General features: G+C 44.9%; 2 protein-coding genes across 2 annotated transcripts in view; one reads left to right on the top strand and one right to left on the bottom strand.

Annotated features, from left to right (window-relative positions):
* The window catches only part of klf8 (Kruppel like factor 8), a gene marked incomplete at its 5' end in the record, with an annotated part of 29267 nt that extends 16296 nt beyond the window's left edge, over positions 1-12971 (top strand). Inside the window, 9 exon segments of the mRNA XM_079283287.1 lie at positions 2644-2789; positions 2791-2851; positions 2853-2885; positions 2887-2916; positions 2999-3233; positions 9521-9632; positions 12236-12375; positions 12654-12787; positions 12789-12971. Coding sequence (XP_079139413.1) covers positions 2644-2789; positions 2791-2851; positions 2853-2885; positions 2887-2916; positions 2999-3233; positions 9521-9632; positions 12236-12375; positions 12654-12787; positions 12789-12836 — 939 coding nt within the window. The 3' untranslated portion in view covers positions 12837-12971.
* An 11752-nt stretch (positions 12972-24723) lies between these two features.
* Positions 24724-26085, bottom strand: part of klf5l (Kruppel like factor 5 like) — a 25036-nt gene continuing 23674 nt past the window's right edge. The window contains exon 4 of the mRNA XM_079283715.1: positions 24724-26085. This exon is cut by the window's right edge and continues 570 nt beyond it. The gene's annotated coding sequence lies outside the window, so the exon portion shown is untranslated.

The raw sequence follows: 26085 nt of genomic DNA, 5'->3' as shown, positions 1-26085 counted from the left end.
CACATGTAGAGGTTCCTCTGGGGCCACACAGCAGAGCTGCAGTACTTCTGTTAAATCAAAGACATTGTTTTTATGCACTGGTCAATTTAGAGATTGTGGTCTATTTAGCTTCCACACGTAGAAAGATTTATTTCACTACTGTGTCTGTTTGTGACATAATGCCTCATTTGCATATTTAAACATGTCATGTCAGAAAAACACAGTAATGAACTGGTGAAGGTTCATAGTGATATCTATCAGTTAAATGTTTTCATCACATTCTGAAGAGTGTCAAAGAAAGTTTAGTTTTTAATTCCCTTTAATCTGAAAGTTTCCCTTTTTCCTCATTCTGTCTCTCAGATCACAGCTTTCTTTACATCCTCTCTTCTTCTTTGGGGGATTTTCGAGTTGTGGGTCTAATCTGAGCAGAGAGAGAGAGAGAGAGAGAGAGAGAGAGAGAGAGAGAGAGAGAGAGAGAGAGAGAGAGAGAGAGAGAGAGAGAGAGAGAGAGAGAGAGAGGAGGGTGATGGAAAGATGAACTGGGTGGGGAAGGAGTGGAAAAACATGGAGTCAGCTGATAGCTCCCAGTTTCCATGGCAACGCTAGGCCTTTCCCTCCCACTCTCTCTCTCCTCATCCGCTCCCTCACTTCTTTCACACTTCATTTTTTTTGTGGCTGTCTCTATAATCACGTTACGGCCTTGCTTCCTTTTTTACGCCTGCTGATCCTCCTCTCCTCGTCTCCTCTCTCTGCCCCCCCCCCCCCTCTCTCCCCCCTCACCCATTTGTCGAGCTTCTTAAAATTCCTCCTCACCGGGGTTCTGTGTGTTTGTTTGCTCTGTCTCTCCTTTCCTTTCCTTTAACTCCTCCTTACCTCAGCCCAGTGTGCTGCAGGTTGTTCCTCTCGAAGATAAGTTGCATTAGAAGCACACGTCGGGGAGTTCTTGGACACGAGAAGGTGTCAGAATAACGAGACCTCGACAACAAAGGTGGTCCGTCTATAATCAGTCCTCCTGAAAACATGCACATCCTGCTGAAAGCTGCTGATTTGCATGTGTAACGATTGCAGACTGGTGTTTACCAACCTTTATATTTGCACACAGCCGGGCCTCCAGCTGAACTGTGTGACCCGATAACAGGGCGTAGGGGAGCCTCCCTCCCTCCCTCCCTCCCTCCCTCCCTCCATTTCTACCGTCTCTCTTTCACTTCTCCTCTTTCTTTTACTCTCTCTCTCTTAATCAGTACCAGTCTCTCTCCATACCCATCCAGCCCTTCTCTCCCTCTCTCTCTCTCTCTTCTCTCCCCCACCTCCTCCCCCCGGAGTCCCACACAGCAGCCATTGTTCGGTGCGTTCCAGCGACATGGCAGCTGAGCCCTGGGTGGCTGGAGAGGCGAGGAGGAGGCTGAGGAGAACTAGGGCGTCGTGTGAAAAAGACCTGATGCAAGTTATCTGAAAGCATCTGAAGATCAGTTTGCAAACTTTACAAACTGATCTTCAGTTCAAAGATATTCAGCGCGTTGAGTCGTACTTTATTAATGCTCAATATTCCTCAACAGAGAAACACGGGATTCTCACGGATGATTTAACAATATGATTATTGCTGTTTCTGAGACTCTAAAATACTACAATACCCATGAGCCTCAGCAGTGCAGTGAGGTGAAATCAGAGCGGTAGCGAGTTGAGAATGTCTGATCAGACGAGGTGTGATCTGTAGCGCTCTCTGTTCCGTTAGCTGCACATGCAGCAGAACTGTGCGCTCCAACATGCATCCTGGGAGTTGTAGTTCACTTCTCTTCCTGAGTTTCGTTTTCATGCTTATGCAGGCTTGTATCTTTGAGAGTTTAACAATCAATCAATCAAGTTGTATTTATTGAACCAATCAAATGTAATTCAAAGTGCTTTACGAATGATCGACGATATGAAAATAAAATGAAATGTGTATGAATACTAAAACCGATGTAATGATAAACTATATCGATAAAAACACGAGATAAAAGCAGACTCAATAGATGGATTTTTAGTTCTGTTTCAAAATGTCAATTTTTCCAGCTGGAACGGCTGAAAGCAGCGTCAGCAGATGTTTTTGTTTGACTTTATATGAATATATATGAACATGTGTTGCCATTGCATCCATTGCCAGTCTGGTGAGTGAAGGCAGAGACGGATGCGCTGCTGTGTCAGAGCTCGATCTCACGAGAGAAGAAGAATGAATCCATCGGTGTTTTGGAGGATTGTGCGGCTCCTGCTGGCTTCCCAAACAATCGAGCAGCATGCGTTTCTTTCGGCACGCTTCACTTAGCCGTGATTACATCAGTCCAACGAATACCTCAGCTTGCAAATGAAATGCTGTCCTCTAAGAATGAGAATAAAGAGTTACCATCCACTGCCTGCAACGTATCCTCATACATGACATCTTACGATGAGTTACTTCTCATTTTTCGTGTCCGCTTGTGCATAACTCACTGAGGTTCAGGCAACAAACCCAGTTAGTTCGCTTCAGGAAGAGACGGTCGTTTGGGTTGAACTAACTACCAAACTGCCGTGACTGAAGGTTGCAAGTTACGTCGTCATTTCTTGTGATTTCTACGAATTACTGCGCGTTCTTTATATTATATAATATTTGTCCTTTTGCTTTCTAAACGTCTCTCATTGTTCCTCCTCCAGCGGGCCGACGTCGGTGACGACTGCTCGCAGCCGACAGACCTGAAGGTGAAGACGGAGCCGGTTTGCAAGACGGAGCCGTCCTCGCCGGAGCCGTGCCCGGCCGAGGACCAGACCGAGCCCGTCGACCTGTCGCTCAACAAGCCCCGCCCCTCTTCGCTCCCCCGCCTCCACGACGACCATCACAGTCAACCCCGCGCCCAGCGGGGGTCATGATCCAGCCCGGCCTGTCGGCCATATCGATCCCCCTCTGCGATGCATGCCATAGGCTCCATGGTAACGACTCGCTACCTCCACTGGTACGCTGAACTTTGAGAGGTTGAAGGCCACTAATCACATCCTTCCTCTTCCGCTCCAGGTCCTCTCTCCGGGCTCCATCTTGGCCACTCAGGGCGCCGGGGGCCAGCAGATCCTCCACGTCATCCACACGATCCCCTCGGTCAGCATGCCCAGCAAGGTGGGCCAGCTCCAGACCATCCCCGTGGTGGTGCAGTCGCTGCCCGTCGTCTACACCACCATGTCTACCGACGGCGTCGCCACGGCGGCCATCACGGTGCCGCTCATCGGGAGCGACGGGCGCTCAGAAGGATCCAGTGAGTGGCACCATGAAAACCTCCAGAAGGATGCTGTTGGATTCCTCTTTATGAAGAATCATAGCTGGCAGACTGGCGTTGATATTTATGCTCCATGTGGCCAACTGTGGCATTGAATTGTGGGTAAATTGGCCCCCGTTCGTTATCGTTAGTACCAGCTGTGCACAGGGCCAAGAGAATATAGTTTTAAAATAATTATCTACACACACATACGGACGGCAAAACGGTATATTATTGTAAAGGTTAACTGGCCGAGAGCAGCGCGGTACAATCAGGCGATCAGGTGACGCCTGCAGAGAATGAAAGGTGACGGTTGACGACGTCGCTGTCCAAAATCAACCGTCCTCCGCCACAGAGTTTACAAGCGGATGTTTCTAAGTTGTTTAAGTTTGCAATAGGATATTAAGAGAAAGCTGCGTTTTATCGCTACTTGCATTCATCAAATAATTACATCAAACTGTATATTTTGATCCTTCACCATCGCAACATATCGCCATGCGCGCTTCGTTCTGCCACTCAGTCGGACTGTTTGTTTGGTTTCCTCGTGTCGTCCGTAGTATTACTTGTACTACCCGTAGTATTACTTGTACTACCCGTAGTATTACTTGTATTACCCGTAGTATTACCCGTAGTATTACTTGTACTAGCCGTAGTATTACTTGTATTACCCGTAGTATTACTTGTACTACCCGTAGTATTACTTGTACTACCCGTAGTATTACTTGTACTACCCGTAGTATTACTTGTACTACCCGTAGTATTACTTGTACTAGCCGTAGTATTACTTGTACTAGCCGTAGTATTACTTGTACTACCCGTAGTATTACTTGTACTACCCATAGTATTACTTGTACTACCCGTAGTATTACTTGTACTAGCCGTAGTATTACTTGTATTACCCGTATTATTACTTGTACTAGCCGTAGTATTACTTGTACTAGCCGTAGTATTACTTGTACTACCCGTAGTATTACTTGTACTAGCCGTAGTATTACTTGTACTAGCCGTAGTATTACTTGTATTACCCGTATTATTACTTGTACTAGCCGTAGTATTACTTGTATTACCCGTAGTATTACTTGTATTACCCGTAGTATTACTTGTACTACCCGTAGTATTACTTGTATTACCCGTAGTATTACTTGTACTACCCGTAGTATTACTTGTATTACCCGTAGTATTACTTGTATTACCCGTAGTATTACTTGTATTACCCGTAGTATTACTTGTACTAGCCGTAGTATTACTTGTATTACCCGTAGTATTACTTGTACTACCCGTAGTATTACTTGTGCTAGCCGTAGTATTACTTGTACTAGCCGTAGTATTACTTGTACTACCCGTAGTATTACTTGTATTACCCGTAGTATTACTTGTACTACCCGTAGTATTACTTGTGCTAGCCGTAGTATTACTTGTACTACCCGTAGTATTACTTGTATTACCCGTAGTATTACTTGTATTACCCGTAGTATTACTTGTGCTAGCCGTAGTATTACTTGTACTACCCGTAGTATTACTTGTACTACCCGTAGTATTACTTGTACTAGCCGTAGTATTACTTGTATTACCCGTATTATTACTTGTACTAGCCGTAGTATTACTTGTATTACCCGTAGTATTACTTGTATTACCCGTAGTATTACTTGTACTACCCGTAGTATTACTTGTATTACCCGTAGTATTACTTGTATTACCCGTAGTATTACTTGTACTAGCCGTAGTATTACTTGTACTAGCCGTAGTATTACTTGTATTACCCGTAGTATTACTTGTACTACCCGTAGTATTACTTGTGCTAGCCGTAGTATTACTTGTACTACCCGTAGTATTACTTGTACTAGCCGTAGTATTACTTGTATTACCCGTAGTATTACTTGTACTAGCCGTAGTATTACTTGTGCTAGCCATAGTATTACTTGTACTACCCGTAGTATTACTTGTACTAGCCGTAGTATTACTTGTATTACCTGTAGTATTACTTGTACTAGCCGTAGTATTACTTGTATTACCCGTAGTATTACTTGTACTACCCGTAGTATTACTTGTGCTAGCCATAGTATTACTTGTACTACCCGTAGTATTACTTGTACTAGCCGTAGTATTACTTGTATTACCTGTAGTATTACTTGTACTAGCCGTAGTATTACTTGTATTACCCGTAGTATTACTTGTACTACCCGTAGTATTACTTGTGCTAGCCGTAGTATTACTTGTACTACCCGTAGTATTACTTGTGCTACCCGTAGTATTACTTGTGCTACCCGTAGTATTACTTGTACTACCCGTAGTATTACTTGTGCTACCCGTAGTATTACTTGTACTACCCGTAGTATTACTTGTGCTAGCCGTAGTATTACTTGTGCTACCCGTAGTATTACTTGTACTACCCGTAGTATTACTTGTGCTACCCGTAGTATTACTTGTACTACCCGTAGTATTACTTGTACTACCCGTAGTATTACTTGTCGTGTGTTTGTGGTTCGTGATGTGTTCGACCTGCCGTCTCGTCTTCGTCGTTGTGGAAAGGCGGATGATTGATGTTCGCTTCTAAATGAGGAAACTCGTCTAAATGTCACAGATGTTGAAGTAAAATGTTCCCGACTGACGTCTGTCAGCAGCTCAACAGCTGATTCAAGTCTCTTGATGTCTCTTAGATAGTTACTGAGTAACTACTGGTCCATCGTGTGAGAAAAGGTGATCGATACTAAAGACCCGGTGGCTTCATGCTGTCGTCGTGTCGATTGGCGTTAAGCAGCGGTGCGAGGGTTAAATGAGGTGGACTCCATCCCTGAGTAAACATCAGTTGAAGCTGCACGTTTGCTCTGGCAAGCTGGCAAAACCAGGTCTCCGCCCCTTTTGAGAAACTGCAGGAAAGTCCGTCTGTAAAGTGCGTTTAGTTCGGCTCTGATCCAAACGAACGAGTGGAAGAAAGTCCAGCACACAAACCGACCCGGCACGTTTGACCTCGTCAGCGTCGGGAGTTCTTGTGTCACACAGCGTTGTTGGGATCTACACTTTTGACTTCCTTCACTTTGTCTTGAATTACTTTATTTCCCAGCATGCATTTCAAAAGTAGTCGGGATGAGAATGTGTTGAGCTGGAAGTGTAAATGTGCTTTTTGGACCGGTGTAGTTCTACCAGTTCAAGTGCAGTTATCACCGTGAAGCTTCACCAGTTGATTGTTGATGTTAAGACAAATATCTTTGAGATTACAAGTTTTATTAGATGTTATGTTTGAATATGCAAATGAGGCATTATCTAATGGCAACGTTTGGTGAATTTAGGATAAACCTACAGACACAAAGAGTCTGAATATCAGCAGGTGTATCAGTGATGAACAGCAGGCTGAAGAGCAGCTCGTCTCAGTAACCACACCAACAGCAACATCCTCATGCGCTGCAATCCACCGGCTGCTCTTTAAGAAAAGGACGATTCCGCACTTGTTTGTGTCGATTTCATCGCCATTCGTTGTTGGATTTGATGACAGCGTGAAACAGGAGCAGTGCCACGATCAGACGTAGACGTAGACGTAACGTTTTCCCCGTGCATTTCTCAGCTTCTGAGCTCGTGCAGAGAGTAAAGATGTGAGTGAGGGGGTGAATGAGTGAGGGGGTGAATGAGTGAGGGGGTGAATGAGTGAGGGGAGTGAATGAGTGAGGGGGTGAATGAGTGAGGGGAGTGAATGAGTGAGGGGGTGAATGAGTGGTGAATGAGTGAGGGAGTGAATGAGTGAGGGGGTGAATGAGTGAGGGGAGTGCATGAGTGAGGGTGTGAATGAGTGAGGGGGTGAATGAGTGGTGAATGAGTGAGGGGAGTGAATGAGTGAGGGGGTGAATGAGTGAGGGGAGTGAATGAGTGAGGGGAGTGAATGAGTGAGGGTGTGAATGAGTGAGGGGGTGAATGAGTGGTGAATGAGTGAGGGAGTGAATGAGTTAGGGGGTAAATGTGTGAGGGGGTGAATGAGTGAGGGGAGTGAATGAGTGAGGGGGGTGAATGAGTGAGGGGAGTGAATGAGTGAGGGTGTGAATGAGTGAGGGGGGTGAATGAGTGGTGAATGAGTGAGGGAGTGAATGAGTGAGGGGGTGAATGTGTGAGGGGGTGAATGAGTGAGGGGAGTGAATGAGTGAGGGGGTGAATGAGTGAGGGGAGTGAATGAGTGAGGGTGTGAATGAGTGAGGGGGGTGAATGAGTGAGGGGGTGGATGAGTGAGGGGGGAGAAACAGGAACTTCGGTACTTTAAAGCGAACGAGCAACTGACATTCTCCATTCATTTGGAGTTGTGTGGGAGGAGCTGGATAGGTAGACACAGAATGGAGGTGGGGGTGAGGGAGGAGGAGGAGGAGGAGGAGGAGGAGGAGGAGGAGAGGGTACAGGGGTCCAGAGGAGAGGAGACGGGGGGAGGGGTACTAATTGTCTCCAGAGACAAAGACCACTTCTTTTGCTGTGTGACCCTCTCCATACCAGCTCTCTCTCTCTCACACACACACACACACACACACACACACACACACACACACACACACACACACACACACACGTGCACGCGCACACGCACGCGCACACACGCGCGCACACACACACACACACACACACACAGAGACTCCACCCAAATTCCCTGCATCACCCCCCCCCCCCCCCCCCCCCCCCCGCTCTGCCACATTCCTGCAGAGAGACCGAGAGGAAGAGGAGGAAGAGGAGGAGGAAGGAGGGCACTTTTGATTTCATTCATTATGTTTTTAGACCAAATATCGATCCTCGGATCAATAAGTGTTGATTATTACACGTGTCCGGACTCCGGAACAACAGACTCCATGTTAGGAATCATAGACGGTCCAACTGTCTGTGTTCATGAACAGAACGAGACTCAGAGCTGTGACTTGATTCACTCATAAAATACAGTCGACACGGTTCATCCAGTAGTTCCCAGTGATGTATCACGTAGTATTGATCTCTTGAGAAAGAGTTCTTCATCCTTTCATTTGTCTTTTTCATCAGATGATGATGTGATACAATCTTCAGTAAAATAAGTTTGTAAAAAACATTTTGATTCAAATGTAACGTCTTCTTTTCAGCAACTAAAACTTATAAAACCGACTGACATGTGACTGAAACTGCTAAGCTGTGGTCTGAAGACTAAACACTGGGTTTAACGAGTGAACTGTGAACTGATGAATCTCAGTGTCCGTCGCATGAAAGCCTTAAATCAATGATGAAGACAGATTTATGTTTATTATCTACACCAAGAGAAACACGGACGCATTCGACTGAAAGTCACCACTTCACCCGTTCACCTGAAACACCGGTCGCTCTGCATATTTTGTGATGGCTGTGAGCTGGTCTTTGTAATAACCAATATCAAACAATATATGATCCAGTTTCACCTCAGATGTGATATAATAAAAGCACTTAAAGACTCTGCTCCATGAAACGATTGATGAGAGCAGCTTTCATAATCCCGGTGTGGGATCCTCTGATCCAGCGCTCCCTCTGCACGTTAGCAGACGTGAAGTGGACAATCATTTGAATTTACCCAGCATTCAACAGGAGATATCTTGAGCAGTTTCTCTCATGGTTCAAAAAGCGAGACCACATCTTCAAGTCTTCCTCTTGGGACATTTGGGAGTGTTTGTGAAAGCTTCTGATGTCCTCCAGAGAGTTCTCCTTCACATCATCTACGAGTCCTGCTGAATGGTTTCATTAACATCTGTTCACTTCCGTCTTCTTCTGGCTCCGAATGAAACATGTTCACTATTTCTGAGAAAGAGGAGACGTGCACAGAATTCCAGCACGAGGTACGGCCACAAATGTGAGCCATCAACACTGCAGCCTAGCCGGCCACACCCACACACACACCCACACACCCACACACACACACACACACACACGCACACACACACCCACACACACACACACACACGCACACACACACGCACCCACACACACACACACACGCACACACACACGCACACACACACGCACCCACACACACACACACACACGCACACACACACACACGCACACACACACACACACGCACACGCACACGCACACGCACACGCACCAAGGCTTTGTCGTGCTAAGATGCTGGAATCCAGGCATCTCTGTGAAGAAGCCATTCACCCCCTGCTGTTTCCTCCCCTCCTCTTCTTCCTCTATTCTCTCACTTCTTCCTTTTTCCAAATTCCATTCACTGGTTCATCTCTTTTCTCACGCTCAACATTTCAAATCTTTCTATTTCCCCCATCCTTCTATTTGACCCGGTCTTCTGTCCGTCCTCTCTGCAGTTCGCATTAAGCCAGGTTCAACGTCTCCGGTGGAGTATCAGAGCGACAGCGATGCGGAGAGCGGCACGGAGTCCGGATCGGCCTCCCTCAGCGCCCAGAGCCTCGACGCCGGGTGAGTGGCAGCATCAGAGCATGTGCAGCTGCATCATTATGATGATGATGATGATGATGATACATCTTATCTGTTTAGCACCAAGAAATGCTGCACAAAGTGCGTTACAATAAAAGAAGACGTTGAAATAACACAAACGGATGTAAATGAAAAAGAAAACCTGAAGTGGAGGGTATTTGAGACGTATTAAACTCTGAAAGTGTTGCATCTTATGCACAGCTCATATTACTTAGGCGTGGCATTAAAAGAGCAGAAGAAGAAGACTGCTAGTTGTTTGACAACAGGTGCTCAGATTCAACGTGCATCCAGACTTTATAGTTCAGCCTCTTTCTGTTCTTGTTTTGTGTCTCCTTGTAGTCGTCTCGTGTCTCTCTGTACTGTAGTCGTCTCGTGTCTCTCTGCAGTCGTCTCGTGTCTCTCTGCAGTCGTCTCGTGTCTCTCTGCAGTCGTCTTGTGTCTCTCTGTAGTTGTTTTGTGTCTCTGCAGTCGTCTTGTGTCTCTCTGTAGTTGTTTTGTGTCTCTGCAGTCGTCTCGTGTGTCTCTGTAGTTGTTTTGTGTCTCTGCAGTCGTCTCGTGTCTCTCTGTAGTTGTTTTGTGTCTCTGCAGTCGTCTTGTGTCTCTCTGTAGTTGTTTTGTGTCTCTGCAGTCGTCTCGTGTGTCTCTGTAGTTGTTTTGTGTCTCTGCAGTCGTCTCGTGTGTCTCTCTGTAGTTGTTTTGTGTCTCTGCAGTCGTCTCGTGTGTCTCTGTAGTTGTTTTGTGTCTCTGCAGTCGTCTCGTGTCTCTCTGTAGTTGTTTTGTGTCTCTGCAGTCGTCTTGTGTCTCTCTGTAGTTGTTTTGTGTCTCTGCAGTCGTCTCGTGTGTCTCTGTAGTTGTTTTGTGTCTCTGCAGTCGTCTCGTGTGTCTCTGTAGTTGTTTTGTGTCTCTGCAGTCGTCTCGTGTGTCTCTGTAGTTGTTTTGTGTCTCTGCAGTCGTCTCGTGTGTCTCTGTAGTTGTTTTGTGTCTCTGCAGTCGTCTCGTGTGTCTCTGTAGTTGTTTTGTGTCTCTGCAGTCGTCTCGTGTGTCTCTGTAGTTGTTTTGTGTCTCTGCAGTTGTCTCGTGTGTCTCTGTAGTGGTTTTGTCTCTCTGCAGTCGTCTCCTGTCTCTCTGTAGGTATTGTCTCTCTGCAGTCATCTCGTGTATCTGCAGTCGTCTCGTGTCTCCTTGTAGTCGTCTCGTGTCTCTCTGCAGTCGTCTCGTGTCTCTCGGCAGATGAGCCTTTTTACACAAAAAAACCAACGATGAACAATGTTGCTAGTTTGTAAGAAAACAGCTCAGTTGAAGCATGTGTGACGTCATCTCAGTGTGAAGTCCGTGAAAGGAGTCGACAGGAGAGAGAGGCACGAGTGCGCAGCAGGGTTTGTGGGAAATGCGGTCTTTGTGTGGATCACCTCCCTCCCCTGCTGCCCAATTACATTACTGCAGCGCTGCCATGACTGGACACTTATATTACGTGTGTGTGTGTGCTGTGTGTGTGTGTGTGTGTGTGTGTGTGTGTGTGTGTGTGTGTGTGTGTGTGTGTTTCTTAGTAAAATCAGGACAGAGCTGCTGCCACACCCAGTAGGCGAGGCCGCCTGGCTGCAAACTGAAATCCAGGGTGTGGACATCGACGGTTAGCCTACTGCTGTAATCTAGTGGCGTGCGTGTGTGTGTGCGTGTGTGTGTGTGTGTGTGTGTGGCGCGTGTGTGTGTGTGTGCGCGCTGCTGGGCAGGGTTTTCCCAGAACTGGGGTGTAAACATGGTTTCGTAATGCAGTTTGCCGTCACACCTCCTTGTAAAATGCTATGAAGGCTTGTTTTTTTAATGTAAAATCAACTTTAAATAAGTAATTAAATCACAGAAGAGAAAACTCTGAATATGAATTTAATGTTAGCGAGAGAGAGAGAAGAATGACATGAAGAGAAAAGAATGGATGGATTTAGTTCAGATTTTCTCTTTTGTTGCTTTGAGGAAAGAAGGGAATAAAAAACAGGTGAGCTGAAGGAATTAAAGAGAGAGAGAGAGAGAGAGACATGCTGAAGTGGAAGCTGTTGAACGTAACTCTCTGACGCCCCCCAGTGGCCCCCAAACGTCACTTTCAAACACACCTGACGGGGGTCGTGTTTGTTCTGTTGTGCAATGAGGAGACACAGTGCAGTCATGTGACCGGTTGCACCAGACACACCTGGTTCAATGTGTGAAAGCTGAACTACAGGTCGACATTGTATTCAATCAAAGCATATTTACACATATGGATACAATGACACAAAGATGAACTCTGGGAGGAAAGAAGTGCAAAGAAAAAATGACTTAACTAAATCTGATGAGAAAATATTTGCAGATAAACATAATAAGAATAAACCTTTTTGATAAAGACCACTTCAGTTTGGTTTGTAGCTGACTGTGACCAACGCAAATACACTGAAGAGACATTTACCTAAACTAAACGTCTAAATGTAGTTATTAGAAATGAAACATCTCAAACTATTTTCTGCACTGCTATGAAAGTATTAAAGTGTGATTGTCCCAAAAGCTCACGGAGATGCTTTCTGTCTTCACTCACTCCTTTTCCCTTTTGCCTCCTTCAGGTCGGTCATGGACCTGGAGCCCGTCGATCCAGATTCTCCAGACATCAAGAGGAGGCGGATCCACATGTGCGACTACGAAGGCTGTAAAAAGGTTTACACCAAGAGTTCCCACCTCAAAGCCCACCGGAGGATACACACAGGTGAGACCGCCGGCACATTTAAAACAGGTTTGAAGGAGCAGCTCCCCCTCATTACTGACCGACCAACACTTTGCAAATTTCATTTTATTATCTTTCTTTCCTGAAAACATCCAGTCAAGGTTTGTATTGTGATGCAAAACCAGGAAAAGTCAAAAATAAATAAACGTTTCGTAAAATTCCTCCCGGAGAATCACTCGTGCACTTTTGTTTCCACCAGCATCCCTCCCTTCCTCTGTCCTCTCCCCTTAACTCGTCTCCTTGTCTCCTGCTTCCTCCAGGAGAGAAACCCTACCACTGCACCTGGGAGGGCTGCACCTGGCGCTTCGCCCGCTCCGACGAGCTCACCCGGCATTTCCGCAAGCACACGGGAATCAAACCTTTCCGCTGCACTGAGTGCGACCGCTCCTTCTCCCCGGTCCGACCACCTCTCCCTGCACCGCCGCCGCCACGTCATGATGTGAACTCTGTACCAAAGCCAACCTCTCCGCCCTTCACATCCCTCACAGCACGTCTGTACCAGTGCCCCCCCCATGAGCCTCACCTCCTGCAGCCGATAGAAAAGGACACCGTACCTCCTTCATCATCCTCCTCATTCTTCATCTTGAAACTGCAGGAATATCAGGAATGTGTGTGTGTGTGTGTGTGTGTGACAGTAGAAGTTGGGATTTTTACCGTGTGTGTTTCAACACATCATCATCATCATCATCATCATCATCACCGTCCATCCAACAGATCCCCCCCCCCACACACCCTTCCCGCCCTCCGACTCCAGCGGTCACACAAGACGTCTCCTCCCCCGACAGAGAAGGATCCATCCAAAGGAGGGGGGAGGAGGAAGAGGAGGAAGAGGAGTGTTTTTGAAGAGTGGCTGATGTCACTTCAGCTGCTCAAACGTCAGTCTGTTGGTGTCCAGAGTGACTCAGTCAGAATGTCATCGTTGATAGGATTTCTTGGAGCCCTCTCTCCACAGGAACCTTCTCCAGGAACAAGACCTTTGCCTTTCTCTGCGAGCCTTTCCACTTTGAACTGTGGCTCAGCGCGATCGGTCTACATCGCAGCCATCTGATCAATAGGATAGTTCAATAAGACAGCGAGAGGTTTGATACGCGCTCGCGCTGTGGACACATTTCGGTTGGTACCAAAACCAAAAAAAGTAAAGTATTAAAATTCAGTTCCCATCTCTAATCCTCGACCCAGAGGTCCTGAGCCCAAAATAAAAAAGCTGGTGCTCAGGGTGGACGTTCTCTTGATCATCCATCCGTCAGTCCACCAGCGACCTGCAACTTCCTGTTTTATAAAAAAGGATCGAAACAAAGCAAAACGTTTGGAGACGTTTCTTGAAGGTGAAGGCTTCCGAGTCAGTGTGTGTGTGTGTGTGCGTGCTGTGTGTGTGTGTGCGGTGTGTGTGTGTGCGTGTGTGTGCGCGTGTGTGCGCGTGCGTGTGTGTGTGTGTGTGTGCGTGTGTGTGTGTGTGTGTGTGTGCGGGTGAGCCTCTCTCAGCAGCTGAAGTGACATCAAACAGATACCCCCCCCCCCTCCTCTCTCTCCTGGTACAGGGAGCTACAAGACTGTGAACTTTATAAAGATTACTTTTGTTCTAATATGTATCAATCAAACTATTGTTGTTTGCGTGCCCCCCCCCCCGCACACACCTTCCCGATCGCTCTTCGATTACAGTATTTGCTTTGTTTGCGTCGTTTTATCAAATATGGCCTTCAGTCTCCTCCTCCTCCTCTCCTCCTCCTCCGCCAGTGTGAACTCTGAACAACATGGCAATCCTCTAAAACCCTCTGTTGTGTTGTGAGGCTGTGAAAAGACAAAGAGGACACAATAGTTTGAAGATTACAAGTAGAAACTCTCGCGCAGAGGAATTAGGGGAGCTTTTCTGAGTGTGTGTGTGTGTGTGTGTGTGTGTGTGTGTGTGTGTGTGTGTGTGTGTGTGTGTGTGTGTGTGTGTGTGTGTGTGTGTGTGTGTGTGTTTTGAGAGCAAACACATGATCAGAATGTAAGATTTTTTACGAGTGTGTGTTCGGACTTGTTGTTTGGCCTCTTGCCCGTCGAGCCTTAATAACTGAAGTCGATCTGTGAGGGCCAAACCAGAACCAGAGAGCCGAGAGCCGTGCTCTCTGTAGAGGACGTCTCTGTGTCTTCCCAAACCCAAAGCAGGAAGTTCAAACGTGCTACCGTGTTGGCACATGTTAATCTGGAGACAAAAATCTGCTGCATTGCTTTATTTTATTAAAAAAAAACAGCAGATTTAAAAGCTTTTAGACTGCTTTGCCAAGAACAGAAGATTCTCTTTCAACAGCGGTTTTGTTTTTTAGCAACTCTTAAAGCCTCAACAAACGACTTCCTGATGAAGACGTTTTGTTGTGTTAAACCTCAACAGCACTCCCCTCATGTCCTGAGCTGAAAGATGCGTTCCGGTCAGCTTTTACTCTGTGCACTGCAAAAAGAGTTCCCCCGCTCTCTTCTCCCCCCCCCCCCCCCGCTCTCTCCCCCCCCCCCTCTCTCTCCCCCCCCCCCCTATCTCTCCCCCCCCCCCCCCCCGCTCTCTCTCCCCCCCCCCCTCTCTCTCCCCCCCCCCCCTCTCTCACCCACCCCCCTCGCTCCACTAAAACAGAAACAATCGTTACTAAGCACATCTTTCTAGAAGAGTATTTGCATTTGATTGCAATTGTCTTTCTTTTGTAAGCTGTTGATAAAGACATTAGGGACAATGACATGATTAAGATAGATCCATGTACATAAATGTATATAATCAAAAAGTGCAGAGTAAATGTAACGGTGAATTTTCTATTTTAACACTGACTAGATAATGTGAACATCTTTCTTTCTTCCTTGTTGGTTTGATGAAATGTGTTCCATCGTGTCGTTTCTGTTCAGATCTAATGAGACATTTGTTTCGTAGTTTCTTAAAAACAAAAAAAGAATCGTCCCCACTTGTGTTGTGCACACGTGTTGCATGGAGAGGAGCCTTCCTGTTTTCTACTCGTGACGTTGGTGAGCATGTCAGTGTGTTTGAGGCGGTGGGGGGGGGGTTATGAATTAAGGACCCGTTTATTATTAAAAGCAGGGCTTCACGTTTCTGCACCAGACCTCATTTAAAATATCACAACAAATACACAGTGAAATGTGAGATTTAGTGGATTTTTGGTGAGATTTAGTGGATTTTTGTCGTTATTTTAGATTTGATTGTCGCTTTTAAACTCATCTTTCGAACATATCCAAACTGTTGACAGAGTGCTACAGGAACGAGTCTAACACCAGGAAGTGAGTCAGCAGTTTTTACACCCTGTGTTTCTGTTCATGACGTCTGAAATGAAGTCTGTTTAAACACAAGATGCTGACTTCCTGTTCCCCCGCAGCTCTCCATTGATTTCTTACAGGAAACGGGAAACGACCCACGACAGTCTTCACAAATCCAGTTTCCAATTAAACTTCTCTCAATTGATGTTCAGACATTGCAGGAAGTAAAAACAATGTTTGCATCCTTTGTTTTGCCCCACGTAGCACACCTTTGGGTCCTCGTGTACCTGTTGTTGATGATCGCGTCACGCGCACGCTGCTCAGCAGCAGAGCGCTGCTGTTCTCTACACACACACACACACACACGGAGTTCTTCCACTTCAGACCGAGTGTGTCGGTGTTGCAGGGAGACCGACGCGTGCGTTTATTCCCCGATCCTGTCTTTAGTTTTCTGTTTTCCTCCTCGGATTCTTCTAAATATTCTGTTCTTGTGCAAAGCGGGAACGTTGAGACATTTGATCCTCGCGAGAGCTCGCGGGGTCGGCGCTCACTGAGGAGTCGTCTGTGCCTCGACTCGCCTCTGCAAATCACACACTTTAGGTATTTTCTATTGAATGCAGTAACTTATGGGCCAGTACTATATTTACTCAGTGCAATGCAGTTATCATTATAATAATACAATTATTAATAATATTTTTTGTTTTTTTGTATTTGTACAGAACAAATGTGTAAAGATCAGTGAGGAAAACGTGAGCTTTTTGATACTGTGACTCAGTGTTTAAAAGTCAGTTTCTCCCTGTACAGTTGTGATTATTTGACCCCTCCCCCTTCTTTTATAGAATAAAACATGTTTTTGGTGCAATTTAACGCCGTTTCTGCATTCTTTATTATGAATGAATGCTTCCTGTCAGGATCCGGTTCATCATCATGGAGGAGCTCCTGGGAATAAATCCATCTTTTTAGATTTATTTTGTTTTACAGTGTGAATAAAACACGTTTTTCTGAGAAGGAAGAATTACAGATTTGTTGAAATAAATGTGGAACCTTGAAGCAGTGAGTTGCGATGTCCTCCAGGAGAGGGAGCACCGGGACAGAGGGATGGAACCAAAGACACAAACACCACACTCAAGACGCAGAAATATCTCAATAATAATAACAAATATAAAATACAAATCATAAAAAATACTCATACTAACATAATAATCATACAAATATAATAAAAACAAATAAAATAAAATTACATAATACTAATAAAAATATAATACAAATATAATAATCATACAAATAAAATAAAAATAATATACTAATAAAAATATAATACAAATATAATACAAATATAATAATCATACAAATATAATAATCATACAAATATAATAAAAACATAAAATAAAAATATAATACTAATAAAAATATAATACAAATATAATAATCATACAAATATAATATTCATAATAACTAGCTCATTTAAAATGCTATTTATTCTCTTCAAGCGTGACTGACCTTATGTTAACAAAAAGAAACGTAGGCTCCTTTATTCACAATTCAAAAAGGAGAACAGGAGATCAAACTCGGTTAATGAATAAAAAGCGGAGAGAATAAAGTGCATGAATAGTCATAAACAGCTCTTATTGTGTGTGTGTGTGGGGGGGGGGGGGGGGCTCTGAATGAAACGACTTGGCTTTATTAGCCTCCTGCAGTCATGATCAGGCCAATCATTAACACATGGCGTCAGTCGTTGCATTGACACAGACGGAGACGGACACACGGACCATATAAGCGCAATAAACAACGAGAACTTTGCCGCTTTGTGATTTGGCGGCATGCGAAACAAAGACACCGGTGAACTGCCCGCTTCTTTCTGAGGCAACCAAACCCGTGTCGACAGTTTAGTGGAGAGACTCGCGGAGTCTTCAGGATGTTTGTGCAGAGTCTAAGAGCAGGATATGATTTAATAAAACAGTGGAATGCTGACGGAAACACGAACTGGACAGATAAAGTTAACCTTGTGTTGTATCAGCAACCAAATCTAGGTTTATTACAATTGTGCAACCAATGACAACTCTCTGTGGCTCTCCAGCCCACTCACTGTGACTCAGTGGACTGTCACCAGTGGACGACAGCCCCACATTGGTTCAGGCAGGTTTCAAACCGCTCACTGCCGTTTGTCAAGAGAACTTTAGGCGCTTTTTTGATTTGTCACCGAAGAAAGAAGTGGCCATTGTGGAGCGAATAAACTCCGCTAGTAGTTTGGTCAGAGGTGGGTGTTATAGGCTCCCACATGCTGTAATCTACCAGTAAACACAGTAGAAGAAGAAGTTACACACAGAAACAAAAGAAAAGGCCCAATCCCAAAGTCCCCCTAAAGCCCTGAACCCTGAACCCTCAGGGTCATGACCTTTGAGACGTCACCTGGTAAATGGTTGAATGTGAGGGACTGAGGGCTTGAAAATACCTTTGTTTATATGTTTTACTCCCTTACTCCTCACTTGTGTTATGAAATGAGACGTAATTGTCAAATATTATACTCGTTTATGTCAAAACAAGCTTCAACAAAAAAAAGTCTTTCATGTTTCTGTAGATTTAATGTGCCACGCTCAACACCCATGTGCCGTCCTCTGTTTACATCGCCATGCTTCCCCTGGTAACCCCGTGTTTAACGTCCCATTGCTATGAATTGTGGGTAATTCCCTTGTGCGAAGTCTGCAGAAAAGCGGACTTACTTAGTTCATGAAGGGTTCAAAATGTCTGCCAGAGAGCTGCAAACACTCACAGCAGACTGAACTAAACGCTGTTGGTCATGTTTCAATATTAATATCTATACATTATTAACTTTTATGTGTTATTGAGGAAGCTTTTTTCCAGTATTTCCATTTTCTAATGCAACACTTCAAAATGTGCAATAGGTGGAAACACTGCTGGTGAAGTGAATTAAACGACTCACATGTCTGTCGTCATGTCTTCTTCACATGTTGCTGAATCAGCTATTAACAGTTTTGTTGCTATGGGGACACACAACTATCTGAAGAAAACTCCCAAAAGGTGAGATTATTCGATCTGTACTTCAGAGCACATCACGCCGTCAAGGTGGGACATTTGTAACACAAAGTGTGTCAATCAGGCGTTGATGAGGAGGACGCTTCCTCTTTGTTACCGCCGTGTGATGAGACAGCGTTTCTACTCTTCAGAGGACCGAGGACATAGTTTGTGAGGACTCGACTGGAGTCAAGTCCAAGCTCAGACCAAGAACTGGACGGCTGGACGGGTTCCCTGACACCCAAACTGCTCCGAGCTCCATCCTGAGCACGTTTAAGCACGTTTAAGCACGTTTAAGCACGTTTAAGCGCGTTTAAGCACGTTTAAGCACGTTTAAGCATGTTTAAGCACGTTTAAGCACGCTTGTCCTTCAGGTCCATGTGTGCAAAGTAAAAATAACTGAATGTTCCCTCGAAGGATTCATAAAACAGTATGTGTAAAAGAACAAGTGAAGTGTCTTATTGTGATAAGGTCTGCTGTATTACTGTGTGACTGTAAATGCATTTATAAGTTGGCTCCCGTTGATGCCGTTCACCGTCTTTTTAGTACAAGTCGTGCAGGAGGAACTCTTGATCTGTACCTCCCAAAGCACCCTCATTTGTTCACAGGTAAATGAACGTAGATCTCAAGGGCCGAGCGTCATCCTTCAGCGGACACTTTGTGGGTTTGGTTGGTGTCTTCGTGTCGGAGCGACGGTCTGCAGCCGCTGAGGTTATTTTGACAGCTCTGTTGGCTGCTCTCCCTTTTCCACCTCCTCACGTGTCAGCTGGCATGTTGTGCAGGCAGCTTTCACCAGCAGCACTGTGTCGCAAATATAAACGGTTAAAACACAAAGCCTGAAGTCAGCCACACCGGTCCGACCACGAGGACAAAGGATCCTCACTCCGACCTCAGAGCTCGTTGACCCAGTTTCTATTCTCTACTCTCGCTTCTGAGGTTTCTGCACAAGCGATCCAAGAAAAACAATAAAAACGATCCGAGGACTCCCTTTCCAGACATGTTTCATCTGATAAGTTCTAATGCTGAACAGCTGGACATGCGTTCATGTTTCCTGTTGAAACTCTGAGCTGCTGCTGTTCTTGGCCAGGACTCCCTTGAAGGAGATATCTTTGATCTCGAGGCGGAAAACCAGTTTCAATAAAGGCTGGATATGAAAAACAAAAAGACGCTCGGTTACATTAAAGTAAATGAAATCAAGGCGCACCAATCTAACATGGCCTCGAGTTCCCCTTCACTCAGCAACAAAGTCTCACAAGAGTTCTTTCTGTCAAACTTCTTGTGAACGTTTAAGGAAATAATTCTGGAATTAGACTCGTAAAATAAGTGTCACCAAAAATTAAAAAGCTTTTTTTCGATAGATCACAAAAACATCAGTGTGCGGAAATAAGAGTATTTTTCAGTTTGAGCAACTTTGATTATTTGGGACTTTTGTCAAACAGTGTTTTTCTGAATGACTGACAACGACGGGAGAGAACACCGGAGCCGGGACATGAAGAGGATTCACATCAAAATATAAAAGGAAATCAGATCAAAGCCTCCTGAAAGCAACCGTGTGGAGGCCAGAGGAGAGAAGAAGAGACTGGCTGACTGACACAAACTTATAGAATAGTCTGTCAGACCAGCTGATCTGAATCCTCTCTGACGACCCTCCTTTCTTCTTCATGTCAATTCTCCCGCGGCTCATTCGGACATATCGTTTGTGCTGCAGCCTCCTGCGTGTCCCCACACACCTGATTCCACTGAGTTTACATCGTTTGCACACACGCAGGTGTTTTCACTCGTTGCAGCTGATTGGAGGACTGCTCAGGTTAAAGCTGATACCTCAATAGGTAACTTTAACCTGGAGCCTATTATCTCATGTTTTTGTGTCATAATCGCTCCATCAACGTACGTCCACGAAATATTCTTCTTGTTGCCTCTGACGGGCTCAGATAGTTAGTGTCCCTGCAGAGAAAAATTAAAATAGAAGTGTCGAACTCTCACGTCACGCTCACATTGTTGGAATGATCTGAATACTCTTCGTGTCTTTGAAGATCTTTGAGATAACACTAAGCTTCTATTTCTGTCCTCCGACACAACAAACTCGCCAACAAGTCACATGACACAATCCATTCATTTATTCATCCTCTATTCAGGTAAAACCAATTAAAATCAATCTCGATTACGATGGTCACCTGGACAAGAACGTTGATATGCACGATGGAAAACAAATCAATACGTGGAGTAGAAACGGAAGTCTGTGCATCAGCAAAGGAGGTGAACAGAAACAGGTAAAGAGGCATCGAGACGTCACAAAATCATGTTTAAACAGTTTGGGGTCAAAACTTCTGTTCACTTTTGTGTGAAACTGGCCGAGGAGGAGATGAGGGATTGGCGTGAGTCTCGTCTGCAGATCATTCCAAGACTACAAAGGGCGACAATAAAGCAGTCTTAGTCCGTACAGGTGGATTACCTCTTCACCACCTCTCACCATACCAGCTGGTACAACTGCTCTAAATATACGATACTCTTTTACTTATTCATATGCTCTTGAATATAGTCTTATGAAAGATAGTTGACGACTTGAAACAATCCAGGTTTCACATTCCGTTTTGGCCAAAAATGTAAAAGATGAGAGTAACATTTGAGAGGTGAACGGTAGACGCACTACGCTAGGAACTGGATCTGGAAATGATGTGTTTTAAGCAAAACAAATGTCTGCAAACACTTTGTTAAGCAGCGTCCACCTGCGTGAAACACTACTACTCTACGTGAGGGCGCTGTACCGTGTCTTCAGTTTCTCTTTGAGGTTTTACAGTAACGACTAACTCGAGCAGCGGCGTAACGTACCGACGCGTAGAGAGTAAACGAGTTCAATTAAAAAACCTTATCTTCATCCACACGCTTTGTCACAGCGTAGGAAAGCACGTTACCATCAACAGATAAGTGACAACTTTGTTTGACTTATATTCTACAACCAGTGTAGCATTAGCATGGTGGGATTAGCTAGCTAGCAAGCTAACTAGCAGACAGCTGGCTAGTTAGCTTGCGAGTTCCACCATGCTGTAATGTTGAGAAACAGTTCCACTGTGCTCACGACTTTCAAAAACTAACAGCGGTAAAAAGATGTTTTTTGTACGTTTTGTTTTCAACCTTTGTATCAACTGTTCAACTGCACAATCCATCCACAGCGAAGCCTCTTTCATGCTGCAGCGCCTGTTTCCAGACAGCGATTGAACTCCACAGAGAGGATTCCAGGCTGCGCTGCAGAACCCTCGAGACAAGTTTTAACAGGAGTTTTACTGCTGCGATGTGGAATGAGCAGCGAGCTTCACCAGCCCTCAGGTGAACGTTCAGGAGACGAGGCCAAAGAAACAAACAGCAAATGATGGCAGATTAACAGGTGAGTCATCTTGTACCTGCAGGGGAACAGCCTGTTGCCAACATCACGATCTGCGAACATCAGGACCGGTTGCAAATATGCAAAAGTCTGATCTGCTCTTTTCAATACTTCAAAATGTAATATTGACAGTCTGTACAGAGTTTTATTGCATCGAGGATTTTAACCCAAAGCAGAAGTGTCGACCTCACTGTGGCTTCTCAGAGGAACTCAAAGTGTTCGTCGTCTGGGAACCTTGTGCCTGTGCATCAAGTAGATGTTGCGTTATTTGCATTTTTGCGGTGGGTGAATTGTAGTTCCATTGGATATTTTAATGGACATAGTTGTGATATTCAGACTACCATCGGTCAACAGGAAATAAGAGCCTCTTGTCTATGAAAGCGGTATCTTAAGACAGTTTGTGGAGCTTCACAACTCCTCGAATGTTGGAACACATTTTTAGTTTGCCATACATTTTCTAAAAGTGAATTTAGTGATGAAATAGAGAACGGAAATTGTAAAAACCTGTTGTGACCATCGCGCTTTGCATTGTGGGACACAGTACCCTTATCTGTTGCACACTAAATAAAACAAATCAGTGCTACATCAAGGTATTATTGACAGGCTGCAGATTTAGCTTTTGTTTGCATATGCATGCTACATTTGTAATGCACTGCTAATAAACTATGCGGTTTTGAATATAGCTCTTTTTTGTAAATATGTTGGATGTCTTCTGCATCATGTTACACACAAACATGAAGTATGTTAAAACACACAAGCTGTACTGTAGATCAAAGAGACACACATGCAGAGTACATTCCGTGTTAACATGGAGGGCGTTGGCCCAGAGAATGAGGCAAATCTCTGAGTCTCCCCGCTGACGCATCTTGGCACAAAGTAACATAATGATTACATTCGCTGCCAGTAAAAACACAGCGGTGGACTCCACCCTCTCTGCCTTTATGCCTTTTATACTGCGACTTATTATTCTGGCTTAATTGTTGGCGTCTCCCCCCCCCCCTCCCCGTCTAACCGGCATGTTCTTTTGTGTCACGCAGCCCCAGCGGAGCCGCTCCGCCGGCGGGGTTACCTTTCACCTGCCACGTCATGCAAAGACAATCTGGTGCCTCCAACGTGCCATAACGGCTCAAAACAGTCGACGCAGGGGAGCGATGAACTCTGCTTCCTACGTTTCCTTTTTTTTGTCAAAAACTGTCAATATTCTCTTTTTAATGTTTGACCCAATCTATTATCTCCTCACAGAGAGAATGTTATCGCAGTCGTGCAAGAAAAACAACAAAACCTGGTGAGAATCAAATCTTTGGAAGATGAGCAAATGTGTGACTCATATCTCACACAATCGACAACTAAACTCTGACGCCACTAAAAGCAATGCCAAAGATTCTAACACACATCTGACACTGGCTGTGTTTCCGTTGACATATTTTTAATGTGTATATGTTTGAAGTATCGCATCAGAAAAGCTACATTGAAACGACAAAATTCGATAGAACTTTCTTATTTGCAAAAAAGATGCTTTTATGCTCGGTTGCCTTCGTCAAAAAAGAGTTGTCGGCTAAATGGGATACGGTTTTGTTGTGACGGAAGTGAGCATTTAAGTCACATGACTGCTTCCCAGATATTTCCATTGCGTGCGAGAGCTGACAATAGCTGGCAAGAAAGACAAATTTAAACTTGCCCCGTTGAAACAAATTCCTGAAGAACCCTCTCCGTTGGTTGGATGGTTGAGCCATGTTTAGTTCCGGTTTGCAACCTTTTCTTCCCGTGTGGACTCGCGCACCGATGCGTCGCGTATAACGCCAACTTCTCACCAAACTACGACTCACGTAACTGAATTCATTCGCTGGAAACCAGTTGATGGAGAAAAAAAAGAATTATTGCGACATTTCAAAAGTTTGATGAAAATTCATCAAACATAGCCATGGTGGTGTCACCCATTAGTTTATGGACTGATGTTATGAAGCCTCGAGTTTGCCATCTTGAATAACGGCCGTCGCCATCTTGGTTTTTTTGCAACCAGTGAACAGGAAGTGACCATATAAGGACAGAGGAGGAGTGACGTAGAGACGGCGTATACGTCTCTGGTGTCGACCTGTCAATCAGCGTGTAGCCCCGCCCTAAAGCATCCCCTGCTTTATGGTCTGTGTGACTCTAAATGGACCATAATGTACTAAATGAACATCATGCTGTATTGAAGAAGACTTGAAACTAGAGATTGAGACATAAACTCATGTTTACAATGTTTACTGAGGGAATAAATCAAGAGAGAAGTAGAGTCATTTTCTATAGACTTCTATACAACCAGAGGAGTCGCCCCCTGGTGGACAGTAGAGAGAATGCAGCTTTAACACATGAAGCATCGGCTTCACTCGTCAGAAGCGGAGGCTGCCGCCTGGTTTGAATCAAGTTCATTGTTCAACTCCCGAGCTTTGAACAGAAGTCAGTGGTTGAACTCTCCGATGTGTTGATCAGAGCTCTTTGGTTGACCAGAGCGGTGAGAGTGAATCAGAACAGAACATTCGCCGGCTGAAGAACCAAAACATGAAGCTGAAAGATGCTGAAGCGCTCCGTAAAGCTGAGGGAACTGTGACCCTTTTCACATTAATTGAGAGTTGCAAGCTCAAAGACCACAGAAACATGAAAAACCTATTATTTTATGAATCCTTTTATTATTTCATTGCAGCATCTTGCACAAACTGAAAACAAATGCATTGTTGTTCTTATCAATTTGTAGATAAACTGATAAATTCTCTTACACACGAGTATCAAAAAACAATTCAACAAGCATTCACATACAACCGATCTAAAATCCCATTAGTTAAAAAAAAAGAAGAAATATTAATATTATAATAGGAAATAAAACCAAACAAATATTTACAAAGTGTTCTGTTGAAACTAAAGCTACAGTTATGTACACGGTGGAGGGTCAGCGCCCTGAGAGACGGGAGAACTTTGAAAACAATCATAGTGTTGAAATAACAGAATGTTTGGACACGTTTCTAGACATGACACACACACACACACACGCACGCACACACGCACACACACACGCACACACTCACACGCACACACTCACACACGCACACACACACACACACACACGCACACACACGCGCACACACACACACGCACGCACGCACGCACGCACGCACGCACGCACGCGCACGCGCGCACGCACGCACACACACGCGCACACACACGCACACACACACGCGCACACACACACGCACACACACACGCGCACATCAGGTGTGGGTCATAACTAGATAATATCAAACTATAAGTCACTATCATGGAGACAAAGTGTTTCTCTGCTTCTGAACGAAGGTACGTTCTGGATTTTTGTTCATCGTTCAAGCTCCCACGGAAGACATTTAAAGTTCAGTTATCACGCTGACAAGCTGGGAGATTGTCATGTTTGCACTGGTTTCTTTTGTTCTATCTCGAAGAGAAAAGGTGGCAAAAGGAGGACGACGGTGACATCGACTCAGGATGTTCCTCTGCACAACAATGCACCGGCATCCCGACTGATTCGTTCTCTTTTAAACGCCCAAAAGAATGCAGGAGCCACAGCTGAGGCCGAGCGTCATGCAGAGAAGTGAGCGTCCATCATCCGGCCAACAGACTCTGTGCACATTCAAATCAACCAGCATCACATCAGAGGTCCATCCACCGTCTGTCTGTCTCCAGGTGAAGTGCTGAACAAACACAGGAGAGAGAAAAGAAAAGAGACGGCGAGCTAAACCGCAAACTGTCGTCAGAGGAGCTCGGTCGCTGTGGCAACAGGTGGTGTCATGGATACAAACATTGGCGAATCCCTCCGCTCTCTGAGCTCGACAGGTATTACCTGTGCTCAGACAAGCACGACGAGGCTCACCTTTCCACAGAGAGTTCTCTCGTTTGTTTACTCTCTTCAACATGGAGTATTACTCAAATTAACATGTGATGAAGAAAAGAAAAGGTTGTCAAGTCTAGATCTCATTACATTCTCTGTATTCTCAGACACACACGTATATAAACAGGTATTCACTACGGCAGGACGTACAGCT

This window comes from Melanostigma gelatinosum, assembly GCF_949748355.1.
Source record: "Melanostigma gelatinosum genome assembly, chromosome: 14".
In the NCBI taxonomy this organism is placed as follows: domain Eukaryota; kingdom Metazoa; phylum Chordata; class Actinopteri; order Perciformes; family Zoarcidae; genus Melanostigma; species Melanostigma gelatinosum.
Note: the sequence above shows the minus strand (reverse complement) of the source record. Positions and strands in the feature narration are given on the sequence as shown.